General features: G+C 47.6%; 1 protein-coding gene across 1 annotated transcript in view; it reads right to left on the bottom strand.

The window, feature by feature from the left end:
- The window catches only part of LOC121875475, a 127,473-nt gene that overhangs the window by 21,530 nt on the left and 82,504 nt on the right, over positions 1–23,439 (bottom strand). Inside the window, exons 6-7 of the mRNA XM_042380037.1 lie at positions 7,732–8,002; positions 5,684–5,937 (exon numbers count right to left, since the gene is read on the bottom strand). Of these exons, the coding sequence (XP_042235971.1) occupies positions 5,684–5,937; positions 7,732–8,002 (525 nt within the window). The remainder of the gene's footprint in view (positions 1–5,683; positions 5,938–7,731; positions 8,003–23,439) is intronic.

The raw sequence follows: 23,439 nt of genomic DNA, 5'->3' as shown, positions 1-23,439 counted from the left end.
ATAACTACAAAATCAAATCCATTATTCTTTCGAAACTCACAATTTGTATACCAAGACCGTCTTTCAAGGGTATGTATAATAAATCAGTAACATCAATCACCAAAACAAACAAGATTTAATACGCCTTTATATAAATGAGTGTAGACAGACAGACAGACAGACAGACAGACAGACAGACAGACACACGCTCCACTATCGACCAACTTCTCGTCTTTTTTTTTATCAACACCTTCAGTTTCGAGAGCTTTATGAGAGCGTTGTTGTTCCTTGTCTGTAACTGATGTCATTTCACTTATCCATAAAAGAAAGATCCGCCTGTAATTGGTGTAACAAAAATATATATTAAAAACGTTTCCCTGATGTTCCCAAAGAGGAATCAAGAGGAGATTAAAGGGTTTATAAACTGTGTCAACATTGTGTGTATACGATAATAGAAGAATGTGTTTTATACTGGCTCGTTATAAACTTCATGTGTGTGGGAAGCTTGTCTGGTATACCGTGGCTCTTACATGCAGTATTACCTTATCCTGCCCCCAGTCTTTTGGACGATACAATGAGAACACGTTTCAGTTTATTCTCGTTTTTTGCATTTATTCACTTTCATTTATTCCACAGAAAAACAACAACAATAAAGAGTTTTTATTTTTGACCACACACACACACACACACACACACACGTAATGACACTCAATTACACATGGGGGTCGACATCCCAATAACACACAGGAGTACCGAGGACTACATACACACACACTACACCTCAGTAAACATAAGGTGTAGTAACAAAGGACCAGCCAGGACTACACTCTCACTGTTTGTAATTCACATAAGCTACTCAATTTACAGTCCGATCCATTTTCCGTGTAGGCGAAACTGCTGAGGCGCCCACCTCATCCATCTCTTTCTTCTGGCACTCTCCCGCCACACCACCCACCCACACCACCCACCCACCCACCCACCTCTGACCCTTACAAACACCCTTGACTCGGGCTTCAAACTCTGCCACACAACCCTGAGACCTTCCTCACTACCACCCACTTCTGATCTAGGGGAGGGAAGGAGTAGGTAGAGAAAGGGGGTAGGTAGAGAAAGGGGTAGGTAGAGAAAGGTAGAGAAAGGGGGTAGGTAGAGAAAGGGGATAGGTAGAGAAAGGGGGGAGGTAGATGAAGGAAGAGAGTAGGAGAGGGAAGCATGTTATAAAGGAAGGCGAAATACGAAACACAGCCTTAAACCTCCCGAATATGGGATAGGGTATAGACTCCCTAGTACCAGTGATGACAAAGTGGTCAGCCAACCAGACAAAAGCTTTAAATTACTTACAGTAACCTAACCTAAACCCTTTCTCCTCTAATCATCTTTCACTCCCTCTTTCTCTACAAAAAAAAGGAAGAAAGGAGGGAGGAAATAGCAGAAGGAAGAAGGGTGGTAAGAAGGGAAAGGGAGGAAGTAACTGGGACTCGAACAGATGAGGGGAATAAAGACTAGAAATCACTGAGGGGGGGGACCTACGTGACCTACTGAGGGGAGGTGAGGCGAGAGGGGGTAGGTGGGGTGATGCAAATCGAGGGAAGGAGTGATGTGAGGTAAGAGGAGTCCATGATGGGGGGAGGGGGTGAGGAGGGGGGTCAAGAGTACTAGGTAAGGAGAAAGAAGAAAACATATCAGATTAAGGTGATAGGTTGTGACTCTTTAAAAGTTTCACAGTCCTCCACCAACACCATCAACAACAACACCACCACACGTCTGAGCAGAACATCACACTCTCTATCTTTCAATAACAATAGTATATCAAGGTCGGCATCTACAAACACGTCTACCCCGAGAGTTTCACCAAAAGCATAAACGTTCACACCCTGGAAGTTGAGACGTAAAGATTCGGCAGATATCACGTTCACAAGCTGCCGGACGGACGGATGGACGGAAAATAAACACGGACGGACGGATACTATTTCCAGGACGGATATTATTTCCAGGCGTGGGTTAAAAGATACTGGAGATGTGAGAAATGGAGTTACAGAATAACAGGCAATTGATGTGTGTGTGTGTGTGTGTGTGTGAGAGAGAGAGAATTTTAAAATGCCAACGGGTGATCGCGTTGTGGAGGTGCAGGAGGGATGGTTGGAAGGGCAGGTGGTAGATCTGGAGGGAAGAGGGAGGGGAGTGGTGTTGTGGACGAGTGAGCGAGTGGCCGTGTCTACCCGCTTAGAAAGTGGTGGGCTCCTCGTGTGGACGCTGGCAAAGAGCGAGGGAGGGAGGGAGGGTCACTAGGGCGAAGGAAAGATTCAAGAGGAGATTTTATTATGTCAAGGTCCTACTGGGTCATGGCCATAGCTCAAGGTATTGGGTATTCCTCCTGGATCTGACTAGTGCCCTCAGTGTCAACAGAGAACAAGGCTGGTGTTCTTAAAGTCAGAGTGAGAGTGGTGCCGGGGTCAGGGGAATGGGAGGTCACGCACGGTAGGACCACTGGGCAGGCAAATCCATGGAGCAGAACTGGGGTGAGTGGTGACAGACGGAGGGAGGGAGGGAGAGTCTAATGGTGTGAGTAACAATATCACCACGAGGGTGCAGGCCGGAGCGAGGCCGCCGCCACACACCACAGCAAGGGAGGACTATGTGTTATGAGAGCCACCAGCTTAGGGACAGTGCCATAGGGGGTAAGTCATAGGAGCCACTAACCAAGGGAGTGTCAGGTTTGTGGGTCACGCGAGCCACCAGGTAACAGGTAAAAGTGTCCTGCGATATTAAGTTGAGAGGATTTCTGGTTTCCTTACGGTATGAGTTTCAGAAATCTTCAATTCTGCAGCTTGGTGGCTGAGGTGGAAGAGATAAAGGGTATCCTGTTGTCCTAGGGCGAGAGATAAAGGGTATCCTGTTGTCCTAGGGCGAGAGATAAAGGGTATCCTGTTGTCCTAGGGCGAGAGATAAAGGGTATCCTGTTGTCCTAGGGCGAGAGATAAAGGTATCCTGTTGTCCTGGGCGTGAATAAAAGGTATCCTGTTGTCCTAGGGCGAGAGATAAAGGGTATCCTGTTGTCCTAGGGCGAGAGATAAAGGGTATCCTGTTGTCCTAGGGCGAGAGATAAAGGGTATCCTGTTGTCCTAGGGCGAGAGATAAAGGGTATCCTAATGTTCTAGTGTCAAGGGTTATTAGTATAGGGTGTCCTGATGTCCTAAGACCAAGAGGGTAAAAAGTGTCCTGGTGTCCTAGAGCCAAGCGGGAAAGGGTGTCTTGAGGAGGGGATGTGAGGGGGTGGGGAGGGGGTAGGGATGTGAGGTGGGGGGCGGGTGTAGCAGGACATGACTAACAGGCGTGACAGTAGTATAAGTGGGTGAGCAGTGTAGCTGCTGCCGGGATAATTATTGATCCTGCTGTCACCTCCTAGCACAACCAACCACTGGGGGGGAGATGAAAGTGAGGAGGGGGGGGGGCGAGGGAGGGGGAGAGTGAAAGTGAGGAGGGACAGAAAGGGAGAAGTGAGGAAGGGAGATGAAAGTGAGGAGGGGGAAGATGGAAGTGAAGAGAGTGGAAGAAAGAACGGGGACAAGTGAGGGGAAGATGAAGAAAGTGAGATGAAGAAGAATGGTTAGGTGGGAGAGAAAAATATACGATAAATAAGTGAAATGAAAGGGAAAAAAGATAAGAACAAGGGAAAAAAGATAAGAACTAGGGGAAACAGATAAATAGAGGAAAAAATTAGAAAAACGTAAAAAACAACGGGTAGAAAGACAAATATGATAAAAGGGGAAGAGGCGAAAACACTGGGCATTAACCTCCAGGGCGGTAGTCAAGAAACACGTGTTAGTCTGGGTGTGTGATGATGAGTCGATATTTTGAGGTGGTATTGATGACGTGGCAGATATGGGCGGGGGAGTGGGGGAGGGAGTGTGGGGAGTGAGTGAGAAGGAGTGGGAGGGAGTGTGGGGAATGGAGGGGAGGAGGGGACGCGAGTAGCCGCCACCGCCAAGATACCACTGCCACAACCACCACCGCCACCACGACTACCACCGCCTGAGAGAGAGAGAGAGAGAGAGAGAGAGAGACACCATGATAGTTCTTCACGCTCAATGGGCCATAAGAAATCTCCGTCTTTTCTCGCTGTCCAAAATTAATGGAATTGAAGCACCAAACTTCTGGTGCTTTGAAAAAGAAAACTAAATCCTCTTTATGAGTCGATTTTTCTCCTGGTAAATGAATGAACATTGTACCCGGCCTTCATGGAGTGAGGGGGAGGAGGGGGGAGGGTGTGGGCCAGGTGGGGGAGTCTGATGGTGAGGGAAGGGGATGGTTGGTGGGGGGGAGGGGTAACTCCATCACAGGGGGGACACGGGGCTGCTATCACATGCAAACTGAGCAATAAAGTAAAGAAAAAATCCCGAGGTTGGGGAGAGGCGGTTTGAGGGTTGACTGCATTATAGATGAATGAGGAATGACTGCATATACCAAACGGTGGAGGAAATGTAATGGAGTGAGCCTGGGAAGTGAGTGTGTGTGCGTGTGAGTGTGTGTGTGTGTGTGTACGACCATAGATAAAAAAGTAGGAGGTTGGTCAGTACAATAACACGGGGTAGGAGTGGGTGGAAGGGTGAGGTGGTCCTTAACACTAGGGGACAGAAGGCGCAATATGGTGGGCAGCGACATATAATTAGAGAATAATCGAAGGAGCTAACTAGGCGAGGTTCTGGCTACCTAATTTGATGGAAATCTGGTGGTGGTGTTGACACGGGGGTGGGGGGTGGGGGGGCAATCACCCTCCTCCTGACGCCCCCCCCTCTCACACGTCATTATTGGTTTCTGGTGGGCCACATCTTGCCGGTCTTCCATTATGCTTCACACTGTACCCGGGGGCGAGGCGCTAAGTGGTCCGCGACACGTGTTTATAGCACCACTTGGTACATGACATCAGGAAAACAACTGATCAACGCATTACTTTTCTGTCAGAGGATATACTAACAACAGCTGCCGTATAGACATGTTGTTAATGTGTGGTAACGTTTGTATGTGCGTCTATGAGCCAGTTTAACGTCACTAAGTACAGGTTGAAACAATACTGGGTTGACGGCGTGAGCCATAATGACGTCAGGGATCAGCCACACACTTACCAAATAAATAATTACTTAATATATTTATAAGCTTGAGAAATACCTATCTAGACTTATCAAAGAATAGTTGAGATCAAGGGATTAGCTGTAGAAAAGAACTGCGTACGGGGAGTGATAAATAAATATTGGTTACAAATAAAAAGTAATGAAACGATTTGTTAGTCCATAGAAGTATGAGTTATGACCAGATATCGATAAAACTTTGAGTCAATATCGTTTAACTTACAAGTGGACATGTATCACAAAAGAGAGAAAGTGGAGGATATATATTGCAGACGAGTGAACTGAGTTAGAGCGAGGTAGTGGACCAAGTATAAGAATGTACACACACAAGGAACTGGAGATGTAGGTCAAAATCGCACCAAACCTGAGGTATCTTATAGGCCATATAGTGAGGCAACTTAAAACTGACGGGTTTTGTCAATATTCTAATTTTGATGCTGTCATTTTGTCCAGTTTAATTTTTATGGTACGATTTTGTCCTGGAGCTGGGATAAAGTTTGAGGAAATTTATCTGGTGTTTCTTCTCTGTATGTCAGGGGGAGGACTACTCAACACACAAGACTGAAAGGAAGACTCACCTGGCTTGGCTGTACACTCGTGGCCACCGTCCAGAACGGGGAAGTTGCTGCAGTCAATGGCGAGCCGCAGGTGTGGGGGGAGGCGGCGACCACACGTGCTCATTACCTCTTCGCAGAAGTCCCTGCAGGGGCTAATGAGATGGTCCTCGAACACGCCGCTGGGGTTCATGGTCTGGGCGCGGCGGCAGTCCGGCTGCAGCAGCTCACACAGGAACTCCTGGGCCAGCGCGTGGCACTCAGAGTCGATAACTTCCCTGTCAAGAAAGGTGCCAGGGTCACTACCACTCTCACAAAGGAGACCTATACTCACAACAAATCAAACCGTAGCTCTTTGTAGCTTTTAATCATAGTGGAGGTCGGTAAAAATGGTAAGGCACATCAACAGCAGCTCTGGGCCCGCTATAAACATAAGAATAGAGGAAACTGCAGCTGGCCTATTGACCCATACTGGGCAGTCCCGTTTACACCCAACCCCTATCGCACATAAGAGGATATTCATCCAACTTATGTGCTGTATACTCGTAACTATTGACTGTTCTCTTACAATGACTCTACTGACTCTATAATGAGGTAACGACGTAATACATTATATTTTGATTTATCGTGAATAGGATGAACTAACCTAGGATGGAAGTAGCGTATATTATCATTATAGATCAGGTTTGGTTGCTTTGTATGAAAAAGAACTTCATCAATGAACGACGTTTAATTTTAGCATAAAATAAAGGTTCGTTCAAGTTAATCTCAGATATACTTGACTGAAGGCGTCTGTCGTTGGCGTGGGGACCTTGCGCTACTTACAGCTTTTAAAGTAAATTCGAAGTCTTCTTTCCTCACTTCCACTACCGAATCCACTAACCACGAGTACAGTACTGTACATACAAGTAACAAATATTCTATAAACAACACTCCAAAACTTGCTAGGGTAATGGCGCCCTTGTCCTTAACATTTATCTTACAGTCTAACATCAAGACCTTGTTAAAGAATAGCAAATAACAACACCGTGGAATAAAAGTGAACGTTTACCGCCGGTGCCATTAGCGTTGCTGCCAGTGAGAGCATCTTTACCGTAATACCTACACACTCGTACAGCACAAGTGGGGGCTGCGGGCTACACAAACACATCTCTACTTTACTTTTGTTTAACCTTCATTCCCCAGCATATTTTCTGTAGATCTCGGAGTCCCTGTACACAAACCGTAAATATAAATAAGTTATAGTGGCCAACTAAAAACAATAGTTAATAAAATCCTCAGACATCAGCAACACACACTAACCTTCATTTAGGAATTCCCAAGCTCATCAAAACTTTCAATGTTACAAATAAGTGTGTGTGTGTGTGTGTGTGTGTGTGTGTGTGTGTGTGTGTGTGTGTGTGTGTGTGTGTGTGTGTGTGTGTGTGTGTGTGTCAGAGAGAGGTATGTTCAGGTTTCTTTTCAATTCTAATAGACAAATTCCCCGTCGTGTAAATGTTGATATTAACTCCTGGGAACTATTACTGGTGCTCGTGTCGTATTTTCTTTCACTTAATTGCAATATGAAACATTTCGTATGTTTACTTTGTATCAATGTGTGTTTGTGTGTTAGTTTTATCCATACATACACTTAATCATGATCCTGTCAGACCCTAGAGTAAGGAGGATGACGAGAACTTGCTTAAACACACAAGTCGAACGGACACCATTATGAAGTAAGTATTCAAACATCTTAATGGATCTTTAACCCCACGGGAGGAGGATTTAACCCATAAGAAAAATACTTCAACCCATGGGGAAGAGGATTTAACCGCTTGAGGAGGAGGATAACCCGAGTACAATATAATCCCACTCAAGGAACAAGTCATTTAACCCAGCATACTCAAGAGATTAAGTTACTGTACTCAAGGGGTTGAGATATTCCAATCAGTGTACTCAAGGAGGTGGCACGGTACTGAGGGGGTTAATGAATATTGTGTACAGTTATATAGCAATTCATTAATATCATAAGTCAGCCATTCCTTCGACGACTGTGACCCGTTCCTCAAGAGACCTGAAGTAGTGAGACTCACCTGACGGAAATAATATCCCTCTCGACGGTGTGAGAGTCGGAGTGACCCAGTAGGTTAGGGTACGTAGTGACATTGTGGTGGAGGTTGGCACACAGGTTCACATCTAGCGCCTGACATCTTCTAGGTGGAAGGGTGGTGGTGGGCGGAGGTGTGGAGGTTGTCAGGTGGTTCCTGGAGGGCGTTACGTCAGGGTTGGCGACGCGCTGGGCCCCGAGGTTTGGGAAGTCTTCGTCGAGGTGAGGCGGCATGACGTCCAAGGCGGGTCTGCGTTCTGTCCAAGGGAAAAGGAGGTGTCAGTCAGAACATAAATTGACCGTGATGCTGGTGGGGAGAGGGGTGAACATGAGGGAGGTGACTCGGGCATGGTGAGAGGGTGATGTTTAAGAAGGAAGTATCAAGGAATCAGAGATGAATTATGTACAATGGAGGTCCACCATAGAAAATGACCAAATACACACCAGAAATTATAAGATAAATATATGTATAACACGTCTTTGTTAGTGAAGTCTACAAGGCCGACACACCATGGTAAAGCTAAACATTTAACAAGTTATATTGTACCTTAAATATCTGTAACAGTTTATTGTGGTGTAATAACAGTGTACTATATACGCTACACTCACTCGGCCAGAAGCTACACTCGCACAGTGGAATAATTTAATTGAAATCGTTCCCGTAACTTATAATTTAGAAATACTCTACAGTATCTCTCCTCTGGAACATTATTTCTATCATTCAGAAATTTACAGGTGGCAGAGTTAAATTTTATCCCCAACTAGGGTTAACAGACTGTATCTACTGACAGCTAAGGTTCAGAACAATTTCACTGCCATTACTAGTGTACACCAATGATATCCTACCGCTTTAATGTCGATGTTTGGTCAAGTGTCCCAGTCGATCGCCTCTACCACAGCTGCCATGAACATATATTTTGAGTAGGTAGGATAATTACCAGCCTCAGTTTTCATTCTATAACGCCACCATTATACCAGCCACCAATGTCAATATATTTTAGTCGTACTTGAGCCAGTAGCCTGTAAGGTGGTACAGTAGATCATTTCCAGCATTACAAAGAACATCTAAAACAACAAGGCTTCCTCTTACAGTCTCATTCTTACTCCACCCCAGCGAAACTTCTTACGCCTTACAACAGTCATGACCATCTCACGTGTGGGGCAGCGCTCATCACTCCTACATACAACTTACACAAAATACAATCTAAAGCTATTCGACTTATTAACACCTTCACTACGGAACGCCACTTTTAATATTTTATTTGGCTAACGCAGGAGGATTTTTATCAGCAAAGACACACCCTCGTAGTGACGCCTCGTAGCCAAAGAGTTAAACCAGCAATACCTCACTTGTTCCTGATCCTTTTTCCATATTCAAGCGATTCATCTCTTAACTTGTACTCTTCTACCATCACAGATACACCACCCAATCCACCACGTCCCTCTGTTCCACGTCCCTCTGTTCCACGTCCCTTTGTTCCACGTCCCTCTGTTCCACGTCCCTCTGTTCCACGTCCCTCTGTTCCACGTCCCTTTGTTCCACGTCCCTCTGTTCCACGTCCCTCTGTTCCACCACCTCCGTCACAACACACGTCACCACCTCTCACGCCATCCCAAGTCTTCCTGAGTTCCCTTTAGGTAAACCTCGCATCATTCATTCCTTACACTTCTTGACTATGGCATACTCTTCAAGGGTGGGAGCGATGACTCGTGACTCACCCCGGGGAGGGAGCGATGACTCGTGACTCACCCCGGGGAGGGAGCGATGACTCGTGACTCACCCCGGGGAGGGATCTATGACTAGTGACTCACACTGGGGAGGGATTTATGACTCGTGACTCACCCCGGGGAACGACTCACTAGTGACTCACCACGGGGAACGACTCACTAGTGACTCACCCCAGGGAACGACTCACTAGTGACTCACCACGGGGAACGACTCACTATTGACTCACCCCAGGGAACGACTCACTAGCGACTCACCACGGGAAACGACTCACTAGTGACTCACCCCGGGGAACGACTCACTAGTGACTCACCCCGGGAAGTGAATTACCATCTGTAACTCATCTCTGAGGCGGACAACTTCACTTTATGGATTAAAGTGGCAGGGTTCTTTAAATCACCCCAGTCTGTCCCGAGACGCTGTCACTGTCCGCCACTCACTCACTCACCCACCTACTCATTTACTCACCTCCCTACTCACTTACTCACTCGCCATTCACAGCTACTCGCCATGAACTTAATATCTATCACCAAAAAACGTTCTTATTATGAAAAGCGCCAATGAAAGCAGTAGACGGGCGAATGTTAGTCTGGCGTATAACATCCCTTTAAACGTTTTACATTATAGGGTAGAGAGAACTAACGCCAGACGCTACTGACTGCTCGCCGGAACTTGTTAGTTTGGCGAGCAAGAACGATCTCTATCTCCCTCGCCTCCACCACCTACTGTACTACAAGAGCTCTCACTGTACACACACACACACACACAACACAAACATACATACACACACACACACAACACAAACATACATACACACACACACACACACACACACACAAACATCTTCACAGGAATCACTTTTTGTTGTTGTTCACCATAGTACTCCCTCCTCAGCCCCCCCCCCTCCCCCCCTTACCCTCTCTCGTAAATAATTCTAGATGGAATTTTAGAAGAATGGTAAAAGTTTTGAGGATATTGGCCTCGTGAATCAAACTCCACGGGTGTTGGTGACGCTAGTGGGAGGCCTACTGGTGATGGTAATGACGGGAGGCCTACTGGTGACGGTGATGGTAATGACTGGAGGCCTACTGGTGACGGTGATGGTAATGACGGGAGGCCTACTGGTGACGGTGATGGTAATGACGGGGCCTACTGGTGATGGTAATGACGGGAGGCCTACTGGTGACATGATGGTAATGACGGCCTACTGGTGACATGATGGTAATGACGGGAGGCCTACTGGTGACGGTGATGGTAATGACGGGAGGCCCAGGTGACGGTGATGGTAATGACGGGAGGCCTACTGGTGACGGTGATGGGTGAGGCCTAAAGGTGACGGTGATGATGTTGGTGACGCTAGCAGGAGGCCTACTGGTGATGGTAATGACGGGAGGCCTAAAGGTGACGGTGATGGTAATGACGGGAGGCCTACTGGTGACGGTGATGGTAATGACGGGAGGCCTACTGGTGACGGTGATGGTAATGACGGGAGGCCTAAAGGTGACGGTGATGATGTTGGTGACGCTAGCAGGAGGCCTACTTTGTGTTGGTGACGGTGATGAGAACATAAGAATGGAGGAAACTGCAGCGGGCCTATTAGTCCATAATAGGCAGTCCCGTTTACACCCAACCCCTATCGCCCATATATCCATCCAACCTATAGTTGAAGCTATCCAGCGCGATCGAGTTAATGATGATGTTTGGTAACTTGTTCCACTCATCCACTACTCTATTTCCAAACCAATGTTTACCTATCTCGCGCCTAAATCTAAATTTGTCTAATTTGAAACCATTGCTACGAGTTCGTTCTTGGTTGGATAGTTTAAGTACCTTTGTTATATCACCTTTGTTTAACCATTGACTTTCATTTATACTCCTCGATCATACCGCCCCTCACTCTACGTCTCTCGAGGGATCAGTCTTGTCATCCTCCTCTGTATGCTTTCCAAGGATTCTATATCCATTCTGTAGTACGGTGACCAGAATTGAACTGCGTAATCTAAGTGAGGTCTCACAAGCGCAAGATATAGTTTTAGGATGACCTCGCTCGTCTTGTAACTAACACTCCTTCGTGTGAACCCAAGTACTTTATTAGCCTTGTTTCGAGCAAATACACATTGTTCACTTGGTTTAAGATTCCTACTTATCATTACAATCTTTATCACTGTCAGATTTAACTATATCAACGTTGTTCATCTGATATCTGGTTTCTCTGTTTACATCTCCTAGGCTAAGTAATTTACATTTGTCCACATTAAATTTCATCTGCCATTTTTCAGACCATTCGATTTTTTTTTTTAGATCTTCCTGTAGTTTTGTGGAGTCCTCGTCAGATTTAATTACACGTCCTAATTTAGTGTCATCAGCAAATTTACATACGTTGCTGTCGACGCCGATATCTATGTCGATTATGTATATAATTAATAGGAATGGTCCAAGTACCGAGCCTTGAGGTACTCCACTAGTGACGTTACCCCAATCGGATTTAGTGCCGTTAATGCTCACCCGCTGTTTCCTTTCCTGTAACCACGTCCTAATCCAGTTAAGAATATTTCCTTCAATTCCATGAGCCTCCACTTTACGTAATAGTCTTTCATGGGGAACCCTGTCGAAGGCTTTGCTGAAGACGAGGTAAACTACACCATAATCGTGTCCGTCATCCACTGATTTGAAAACGGTTGAAAAGAATGTTAACTGATTTGTCAAACATGAACGCCCATTTGTGAAGCCATGTTGGGAATCATTGATCAACTTGTGTTTATCCAGGTGATTTCCAATATAGTTTGAAATTACTGCTACCTTGTGTTGGTGACGCTAGCGGGAGGCCTACCTTGAGTTGGTGACGTTAGCGGGAGGCCTACCTTGTGTTAGTGACGCTAGCGGGAGGCCTACCTTGTGTTGGTGACGCTAGCGGGAGGCCTACCTTGTGTTGGTGACGCTAGCGGGAGGCCTACCTTGTGTTGGTGACGCTGGCAGGAGGCCCTACCTGACGCGGGAGGCCTACCTTGTGTTGGTGACGCTAACGAGAAATTCCAAGTTATTGAAGGTGTTGGTGAAGGTGACGCGGGGGGGGGGTCTATAAATACAATGTGTGACTGTGGTGTTGTTGGAGAGGCCAAAAGCTTTTGGTAGCCACGGTGGTTGAGAGGTATGACAGGGATCGTGGTAAGAGTATAGCAGGGCGGTGAGGAAAGCCGTCTACCCTCTCGACTCGCCCTTAAAGCCCTCTGGTTCTCTCACTCACTCCATCACCTCACCTCCTAACGCTGACACTTCCCCCAGAGTATCACCGTCATCTTGGTGTCTCCCTTCAGCGATAGATCTTAATATTAGCAGCGTCAGCACTGGGGTGTCAGGGTGAACTTAAAATCTTTTCTGCCTGGCACTATTACCTGACAGCATCATATAGCACTAAGCACTATTATTCGAGTGACATATTATGCTGTCATTATGTGCTGTCATTTTACTGTCATTTTGCACTATTACTAAACAACATGATAAAGTGGAATAGTGTTGTCTTCTTCCAACTACCACCAATCGTAATAGGGAACTAGTTGTTAAGAGTTCATGTTATCGCGTTATCATCTTTGGTTCGATAGTTATCTGCAGGTTTTCTCAAGGTTGGTTCTAGATAAAATGCTACATTCTTACTTGGTGACGCAGAGTAATTAGCGGCACACCGGATGGCAGACAAGGTAGATAAATGCAAAAGGTGTTATTTACAGTGACAAAATTTTCTACCCCATAAACACAATAGAAGTTATAAATAAAGAAACCAAATGAAAACGAAATATAGTGACACAAATCTCCAGTCATAAAGTAATAAGATATGATAATTTAAAGATCGCTATACAGTACTGCCATAGACGATATAATGGCAGCATTATTAGTGTGTACTCCTGTAAAATTAAAGACAGTTTGTGAGGTGTGTTGGTGCGGGCTTCATTCACCCTTCACCGCTGCACCAGACCACACACACACACACACACACACACACACACACACACACACACACACACACACACACACACACACACACGCTCGTGGTACACCGCATTAAAGCACCACAAAAACTACCACTTAGACTAATCTACAATGTTCCACAACCAGCTTCCACATCTGAATTATTCAAACGATTTAAAAATAAACTACAACTGCACGATTTATTCAGGTATTCACTTCGAAAGTAACTACAGTATTGTACAAATCACTAGACAAACAAACTAACCTCATACCGGAATGTTTAGGCCACGAGACGATACTCCTGGTACAGTACTAACCCTGCCACCTCCAGATACACACAACAAAATGTATCTCGTGCCCCTTGCAATCTTTACTGTAAAATAATTTGTATATTACTGTAACCAGAATACTGTGATGCAGATACAGTAGTCCACACAGACGAGCCAGAGGTACAGTACTGTATTTAAAAGCACCACCTATCATGTCTAAACATTAGTACAGCCCCATCCAATGACTGTATCTCTGGTATACATCCCGGGAGAGGACACCGTGCTTCAGTACCTACGACGACTCTGCCATAGGTCAATCGTCTGGTACACATCTGAGTCTTGCCCCAGTATCTATTAAGTAAACTCATTATAGTATTTAAGTTAACGTTTCTTCTTAAATTTTGTGTTTCCTGTTACTTAAGTATGACTCGCCCTTACTTAATATCACTTACTACAGTTACACTTAGGATATCTCCGTTAAGTAAGGTCATTCATTGATTTATAAGTGACATATACAAGATGATGGAGGACACAAGGCTGCTTCCTACTGAATCACTTATCTCGTCTTCTCTCTCTTCCTTCCTCACTTATCCTCCCTCTTATAGACCTCTTTCTCGACCCAAGTTTCTTCCCTCTGATGCACGGGGCGTCAGCTGCCTTCACCGTCAGCACACACGAGTCAGCAAAGCAAGGGAAGAAGGGTGTCGGCTGGCAGGCACAGCGTCAGCAAGGTGGATGCTTGAAAACATTGTGTGTCAGTAAGGATTAGGGACGTCATCAGCGGGAAAAAGGGTGTCAGCAAGCAGGATGGGTATCAGCAAGTAGGGTGGGTGTCAGCATGTCGGGTGGGTATCAGCAATTAGGGTGGGTGTCAGCAAGTAGGGTGGGTGTCAGCAAGTAGGGTGGGCGTCAGCAGGACTAAAGTTGTCACTAGGAATAACGGGTGTCAGCAAGGAGAGCGCGTGTCAGCAGGGAGGGCGAGTGTCAGCAAGGAAGGCAGCAGTAAGCTCTGCTGGACACGGGTCTGCACTCAGGCACAGCCCGGCTTGGCCCACCACTCCTACATGGATCATCTCACAGCCTCAGACACTGCCTTCCTCTGCTGCTGTCGTTACTGCTGCTGCTGCTGCTGTTATTATTACTGTTGCTGCTATTGTTGTTACAGCTGCTGCTCGTGTTACTGCTGTTGCTCTTGTTGCTGTTACTGCTACTACTGCCGGTACTGTTGGAAGTAGTGTTGTTACTGATGATGTGGTCGTATGTACACTCACTAAAAAAGTATCTGTATTTTTTTTTGTTAGACAATGTGACAACTGACGAAGGAAGTTGACAACCTTACCGAGACAACAAGATTCGCAGTGTTCATTTTTACATCCATTGGACCCTACGTTACAGATACTTTCTGTAGTGAGTGTACAAAGCGACGTCACTATTACACCCCTGGTGGTGGTGACGCGCAGCGCCGGCTGCTGCGGCAGGAAACAAGCTTTGTATTCCTTGGCCGGAAGCCCCGCGTCTTGCCTCTCTCATCGACAACATATGAACTAAATTTAAAACTCACACCTTTACGCTGCCTTTGATTCAACAAGTTATCAAGAACTAGATGAAGTAGATACTAGATGAATTCTTGTACTAGGTGACCAATAACATGTTTACCAAGTTTAAAGTTTAAAGGACGTGTTAGTCAAGCGTCCTATGTAAATACTCTCCCCTAAGAGTAGCTTTACGATTTTGTGTGAGATAATATGACACAGCGGACGAGGAATTTTGACAACCCCACCGAGACAACAAGAGTCGCGGAGTTGGGTTCATTTTGAGGACTTTGTGAAACCACTCAGTGTGCGTTTTTAATATATGAAATTCCTCCACACTCAAGCCTGCAAAACATGAGAAGAGAGGCGTAAGGCAGTGTGGTACAATAGCATGGGTGATATCAAGTCAGGTGGTGGTGTTGCCGAGACTCTGGGACCTCACAACAAAACAGCTTCAAAATGACCCAGAATAATGACAATCAACATAGTGATCTGCACCCGGTAACCATTTAGCAACACTGTTTTGACCTTACGCTAAGCAATTTGACCGTGGTTGAACTGTAACTCTGTCTGAAGGCATTATTCAATTAATGGCCAAATCTAATTGAAGTCGGATCGTCTCTTTTTTTTTTTAAACATTGTAGTGGAACACACATACATATAAACAGTGTATCCTAAAAGACCCCCAAACAGTTCAATCACACGAGTTTCCACCTTCACCATCACTAGGTCTCCCAGGCTGATTCTACCCCGCACTGTGATTACCAGCTGAATTCTTGTAACCCACCTGGGTCTCCCCCTCCCCTCTCTGCTGTTGCCTCACTACTTGACTTACGCAGGGTTTGAGTGTGTCAGGAGAGTTACGTTGTCTTGAGAGTGTGAGTGTGTCAGGAGGGCTATATTGTCTTGTGAGTGTGTCAGGAGGGTTATGTTGTCTTGTGAGTGTGTCAGGAGGGCTATATTGTCTTGTGAGTGTGTCAGGAGGGTTATGTTGTCTTGTGAGTGTGTCAGGAGGGTTATGTTGTCTTGAGTGTGTCAGGAGGGCTATGTTGTCTTGAGTGTGAGTGTGTCAGGAGGGCTATGTTGTCTTGAGAGTGTGAGTGTGTCAGGAGAGCTATGTTGTCTTATGAGAACATAATCGGGTCAATGTCATCTTGTAAGTCCGTCTGGCTATCACTCAAGCCCGTTATGAGTCCGTCCTGAGAGGCATGACCACCCAGTGAGCAGGTCAAGGCCCTCCAACACTACCCTGAGTGTCTCATCTTAAAACACAACAAAAAATTAGCGTTGGCTCGTGCTGGAAATTATTACCGTCAAGTAGCAGGTGCAAGTAAGGGGGCGGAGTAAGGTATCTAATGGCCCGTAAGCTGAGCAAAATATAGGAAAACTGTTCTTAATGGAGCAATTCCAGGAAACTTAAAGGTCCCCCCAGTAAATGTTACCGCCATATTGGTGTACATACGCCCGCCCTAATTAGTGGCGCCCACCATAAAGATGCAGAGTTAGTGGCGGCTCATGCTATAGCCATTAAAAAGAGAACGCCATTGAAAACAGAGAGAGGACTAGCGAACGTTCGTCTGGTGAAGCTTAAATAAACTGGTCATTCAAGGGTGAAGGGTAACGCCAGGCGCTGTTAAATGCTCGTGCTGGCTCTGATTTTATTGCGTGACCTGAGATTCAATTGCTACCTGTAATGTCTCCCAAAGCACGCCCACTGTTATGTAGCTGCACGCCCACATCTCCCACTGCACGCCCACATTTCCCACTGCACGTCCACATCTCCCACCGCACGCCCACATCACCAGCTGCACGCCCACATCTCCCACTGCACGCCCACATCTCTAAATGCACGCCACATCACCTACTGCAAGCCCACATCTCCACTGCACGCCCACATCTCCCACTGCACGCCCACATCACCCACTGCACGCCCACACCTCCCACTGCACGCCCACATCTCTAACTGCACGCCCACATCTCCCACTGCACGCCCACATCTCCTCACTGCACGCCCACATCTCCCACACGCCCACCACTGCACGCCCACACCTCCCACTGCACGCCCACATCTCTAACTGCACGCCCACATCACCCACTGCACGCCCACACCTCCCACTGCACGCCCACACCTCCCACTGCACGCCCACATCTCTAACTGCACGCCCACATCTCCCACTGCACGCCCACATCACCCACTGCACGCCCACACCTCCCACTGCACGCCCACATCTCTAACTGCACGCCCACAACTCTAACTGCACGCCCACATCTCTAACTGCACGCCCACATCTCCCACTGCACGCCCACACCTCCCACTGTACGCCCACATCTCTAACTGCACGCCCACATCACCACTGCACGCCCACACCTCCCACTGTACGCCCACATCTCTAACTGCACGCCCACATCTCTAACTGCACGCCCACATCTCCCACTGCACGCCCACACCTCCCACTGTACGCCCACATCTCTAACTGCACGCCCACAACTCTAACTGCACGCCCACATCACCCACTGGCAGCACATTAAAAAAACAATAATAATGATAATGTTTCCTATGTACTGTACTGTATATATTGGGTTAATTCCTATACTTCTCCTATTACTAATCTTACTACATTACTCTTACTACTAATTACTGCACGTGGACCCTGACACCATGTTTTCCTGTTGATTGATCGGCCACGTGTTACCTGTGTAGACTGCTCCACCAATCTGCCAAATGCCTCGGACTACACTATCGTACAGTGAGGGAAGCCTGGAAGTGACGCTGTACGCTGTCAGTGAATGGGCACCAAGGCAGCGTCTGTGTACAAGAACTTGGGTGATTTGGAATTCCCATTGCAGAAGGTGGAGAAGGTGGAGGGGTAGGGGAGGAGAAGGTGGGGAAGGGGGAGGGGAGTTCACTTCATGGAGGTGATACACGTTAAGTTTGTACCTCCCAGTAGAGTTTCATCTGTTCCCTTAAACTATGCAGACGACTTACACAGTACACCTTCCCTCCACAACTAACTCACACTGAGCGGCCACACAGTCATCACACACTATGTAGTAACAGTCACTACACAATCACCAAACACTGAGCGGTTACCCAGTCACCATGTGCTAGGTGGCCACATAATCACCGCAATGAGTGGTCACCAAATCACTACTACACATTGAGTGGCTACACAGTTGTACTAGACTCAATTCCATCGGTAGACCCCCCGTGTGTGTGTGTGTGTGTGAGAGGTCGACCCAGACTCAGTCCATCACCTGTGTGTGTCAGTTTCCGCACAACTTAAAAGGGTGGTAGCGAGGACACCGCTGAGGATATCGCAAATCGATCTGGAATGGTGTGTAAAGAGACAGAGAAGGAGAAGAAGAACAAGAAGAAGGCGAAAAAGAAGAGAGAGAGAAGGAGGGCGGGTGGGCGGGTGGGTGGGTGGTGGGTGGGTGGGTTGGTAGGATGGTTGTTTCACATTTACACTTCTCTCCCAGAGTTCACAACAAATAAATACTGCAGTGTGGTGACGACGATGATGAAGTGTGAGGAGTGTGGAGGAGGAGCAGGCGAGGAGGAAGGCGTTGGAGTGGCTGAGTGAGAGTGTAAAGAGTGGTAGTTAGAGTGGAAGGAGTGGGGATGAGAGTGGGAGGGGTGGGGGTGAGAGTGGAAGGGTGGGGTGAGAGTGGAAGGGGTGGAGGTGGGAGTGTAAGGGGTGATGGTGAGAGGGAAAGGGTGGGGGAGAGTGGGAGGGGTGGGGTGAGGAGGGAGGGGTGGAGGTGGGAGGGAAGGGGTGGAGGTGGGAGTGTGGGGGTGGGGGTGAGAGTGGAAGGGGTGGGGGGTGAGAGTGGAAGGGTGGGGGTGAGAGTGGAAGGGGTGGAGGTGGAGTGTAGGGGTGATGGTGAGAGTGGAAGGGTGGGGGGGTGAGAGTGGGAGGGTGGGGGTGAGAGTGGAGGGTGGGGGTGGGAGTGTAAGGGGTGGGGGGTGAGAGTGGAGGGTGGGGGGGTGAGAGGGAGGGATGGGGGTGGGAGGGAAGGGGTGGGGGGTGAGAGTGGAGGGATGGGGGTGGGAGTGTAAGGGGTGGGGTGGGAGGTAAGGGGTGGGGTGAGAGGAAGGGGTGGGGGTGAGTGGGAGGGATAGGGTGGGAGTGTAAGGGTGGGGGTGGGAGTGTAAGGGGTGGGGGTGAGAGTGGAAGTGATGTGGGACTGGGGAAAAAGAGGGGTGCAGGAAGAAAGAAAGAAGAATGAAGGAGAGAGTAAAGGAGAGAGAGAGAGAGTAAAAGAAAAGAAGGAGATAAAGAATTTCAAAGGTGGAACTGCAGGGAAAAAATAAAGATGGGAATTAGAAAGATGGAAAATAAAGACGAGTATTAAAGGAAGAATGATAATAGACGTGTAGGAATAACGAATAGAAAGAGGAAAGACGAGAAAGTTGTAGATAAATTTAGAATAAGAAAGCAACGAACAGGAGACATAGGAAAAACAATTAGATATAAACAATAATAAGAAGAAAAAGATAAAGACAGGAGAAGAAAAGAAAAAAATATAATGAAGAAAAAGACAAACGGGAAGAAATAAACGAAGAAAATGGACAAGGGAAGAAGAGGAGAAGAATAAACGGGGATAAGAAAAAGTGAAGAAAATAATATCCAGAATCAAGACGAACACTACTGAGGGAGCGTGTTGCCATGCCCCTTCCCCCAGGTCAACCTTCTACAGGACCTCCCACCCCAGGTCAACCTTCTCCAGGACCTCCCACCCCAGGTCAACCTTCTACAGGACCTCCCACCCCAGGTAATCCTTCTACAGGACCTCCCACCCCAGGTCAACCTTCTACAGGACCTCCCACCCCAGGTCAACCTTCTACAGGACCTCCCACCCCCAGATCAACCTTCTACAGGACCTCCCACCCCCAGGCCAACCTTCTACAGGACCTCCTCCCACCACCCAGGTCAACCTTCTACAGGACCTCCCACCCCAGGCTAACCTTCTACAGGACCCTCCCACCCCCAGGTCAACCTTCTACAGGACCTCCCACCCCAGGCTAACCTTCTACAGGACCTCCCACCCCAGATCAACCTTCTACAGACCTCCCACCCCCCAGGTCAACCTTCTACAGGACCTCCCACCCCTGCTAACCTTCTACAGGACCTCCCACCCCCAGGTCAACCTTCTACAGGACCTCCCACCCCAATCCTACAGGACCTCCCACCCCCAGGCCAATCTTCTATAGGACCTCCCACCCCCAGGTGGTCAACCTTCTACAGGACCTCCCACCCCAGGCCAATTTTCTGCCAGGACCTCCCACCCCCAGGTCAACCTTCTACAGGACCTCCCACCCCAGGTCAACCTTCTACAGGACCTCCCACCTCAGGCTAACCTTCTACAGGACCTCCTCCCACCCCAGGGTCAACCTTCTACAGGACCTCCCACCCAGGCCAACCTTCTACAGGACCTTCCACCCCCTAGGTCAACCTTCATAGACCTCCCACCCCAGGTCAACCTTCTACAGGACCTCCCACCCCAGGTCAACCTCTTACAGGCTCTACACCCCTCCGCCCCCACAGCAAAGCGTCCGGGATCCACAGCGGGTGTTTATTCCGTAAATTGCGACCACCACAACTCACTGGGAAATCATACAATAAAAATATCATGACTGGGGGGCGGGGAGGCTGGGGGGCGGGTGGCATGGGGGCGGGGAGTATGGGGGGGCGGGGGGGAGTAGCTGGGGACGACGGGGAGAGTATTGGGACGCAGGAGTATTGGGGACGACGGGGAGGGGGGAGTATTGGGGCGGGGGAGGGGGTGGGATCACTGCTCACTACTTTACGGTGATATGATCAGCTGGTTTCCGAGGTCTTTTGTTGACACATAGATACAGACAGACAGACACACAGACACACATACACACAAACAAACACTGACAAACAGAAAGACAGACAAATACAAACACACAGACAGAAACAGACAGACACACAAACACACTAGATGAGACGAGATAAAAATATACACAAGGAAACGTCTTTACCCTCTCTCCACCCCCCCTTTCCCTCCATCTACTGACCTGACATACATACAGTACTAAACCATCATTAAAACGCTACAGTATAAAACATTAACACTGGTGAAACTTAAAACAAATTCCTTTATTTACGAAGTGGAGAAAGTTAATGTACCAGGAAACGATTTAAGTCCTTTCTCTTGTCGTCTCTCTCTGTTTTTCTCTCAATGTCTCTTGTTCTTTCATTCTTTTCTCTTTCTTACTTCCTCTCGTTATTTTTTTTTTCGTTTTCACACTTTCTCACTCACTATTTCTTTCTTACTTTTCTCTTTCTCACTTTCTTTGTTTCACTACTATGTCTCACACTTTGTTTTACTCTCATTCTCTCTCACACTTTAACCTTTTTCCTTGTCTAATTCTTTCTCTATTTCACCATTTTCTCTTTCAAGCTTATCTATTTCTCACTTTCTCTCACACTCTCTCTTTCTCACTCTCTCTCATCAGCTTCATGTCAACAAATACGAAAAAATAAGCTTAGGTCGACAAAATAACCATAGTCTCCCACATCTTAAAACACCCACTAATTTCTAACCTGTTAACACATAACTGAGGTCTAATAACTTCTTATAATAATACTCGATAGAAAAAAAAAACCCTAACTCATTATATGGTCTTAGTTATAACTGATGACCCAATGTTTCAAAACCTTTTTTTTATAATTTCTCGCTACTTTTTACACAACACTATTACCCTGAAGACGTCGAGGTAACATATGAAACAAAAGGGCCTCAACAACTTCATACCCTGATACTTAGAAAAGGCAACATCAAGATGAAATTTACCCATCGAAGTGATTAAGTATTTTTATATTCCTTCTAACTCACAATTAATAATAATAAAAAAACATATCACGTGTTAAAGAATGTTTTTGTTTTGATCTTATTTTCCCCTATAAAACACATCCAATCTGGTGAACAAGCTATGCTCCTTAATTTTATGACACTTTTTATGTTTATGGGTCCTTTCTTTAACATACAAACTTGAACGACCCCTCCCCCCCTCCCTCCTAGCCTGAACCCCTCCCTCCTAGCCTGAACCCCTCCCCTAGCCTGAACCTCTTCCCCTCCCTCCTAGCCTGAACCTCCTCCCTTAGTCTGAACCACTCCTCCCTAGCCTGAACCCTTCCCTCCCTCCTAGCCTGAACCCTCCCCTAGCCTGAACCCCTCCCCTAGCCTGAACCATTCCCCCTCCCTCCTAGCCTGAACCCCCTCCCCCTAGCCTGAACCTCCCTCCTTAGCCTGAACCCCTTCCTCCTAGCCTGAACCCCTAGCCTGAACCCTCCCCCCTGAACCTCCTCTCCCTAGCCTGAACCCTCCAAGCCTGAACCTCCCCTAGCCTGAGCCACTCCTCCCCAGCAAACCTTCCCACCTCCCTCCTAGCTGAACCCCCCAGCCTGAACCCTCCTCCTAGCTGAACCCCTCCCCTAGCCTGAACCCTTCCCCCCTTGACCCCCTAGCTGAACCCTCCCCTAGCCTGAACCATTCCCTCCCTCCTAGCCTGAACCCCTCCCCTAGCCTGAACCTCCCTCCTCCCTTAGCCTGAACCCCCTTCCCTCCTAGCCTGAACCCTCCCCTAGCCTGAACCCTCTTCCCCCCCCTAGCCTGAACCTCCTCCTCCCTAGCCTGAACCCCTTCCTCCAAGCCTGAACCCTCCCCCTAGCCTGAGCCACTCCTCCCAGCCTGAAACCTCCCACCTCCCTAGCCTGAACCCTCCCCTAGCCTGAAACCCCTTCCCTCCTAGCCTGAACCCCCTAGCCTGAACCCTTCCCCTCCCTCCTAGCCTGAACCCCTAGTACAGTAATGTGCTTGTAGCTATAGATGTTAGTGTACAGAATTATCCTTGTTACGTGAGCGAGCGGAGGGGGAGGGGAGAGGAGGGGAGTGGAGGGGTGGAGTGGGCTGGGAGTTGGAGGGGTGGAGTGACGGAGTGGAGGTGACACGACCTGCCATACATAACTCGACCTTCACTTCCCTGTAGGTATACGAGTCTCTCTCTCTCTCTCTCTCTCTCTCTCACACTTCTTACTATTGATTTTCCCAAGATACAACAAGATGACCTGTCGGAGTGCGTGACGGTATCAGAGTACAGTAGGTCAATGTGAACACCTATCCATCCATCCATCCATCCATCCATCCATCCATCCACTTATTCGCTCACCCGT

The sequence above is a fragment of the Homarus americanus genome, unplaced genomic scaffold, assembly GCF_018991925.1.
Source record: "Homarus americanus isolate GMGI-L3 unplaced genomic scaffold, GMGI_Hamer_2.0 scaffold418, whole genome shotgun sequence".
Classification (NCBI taxonomy): domain Eukaryota; kingdom Metazoa; phylum Arthropoda; class Malacostraca; order Decapoda; family Nephropidae; genus Homarus; species Homarus americanus.
Note: the sequence above shows the minus strand (reverse complement) of the source record. Positions and strands in the feature narration are given on the sequence as shown.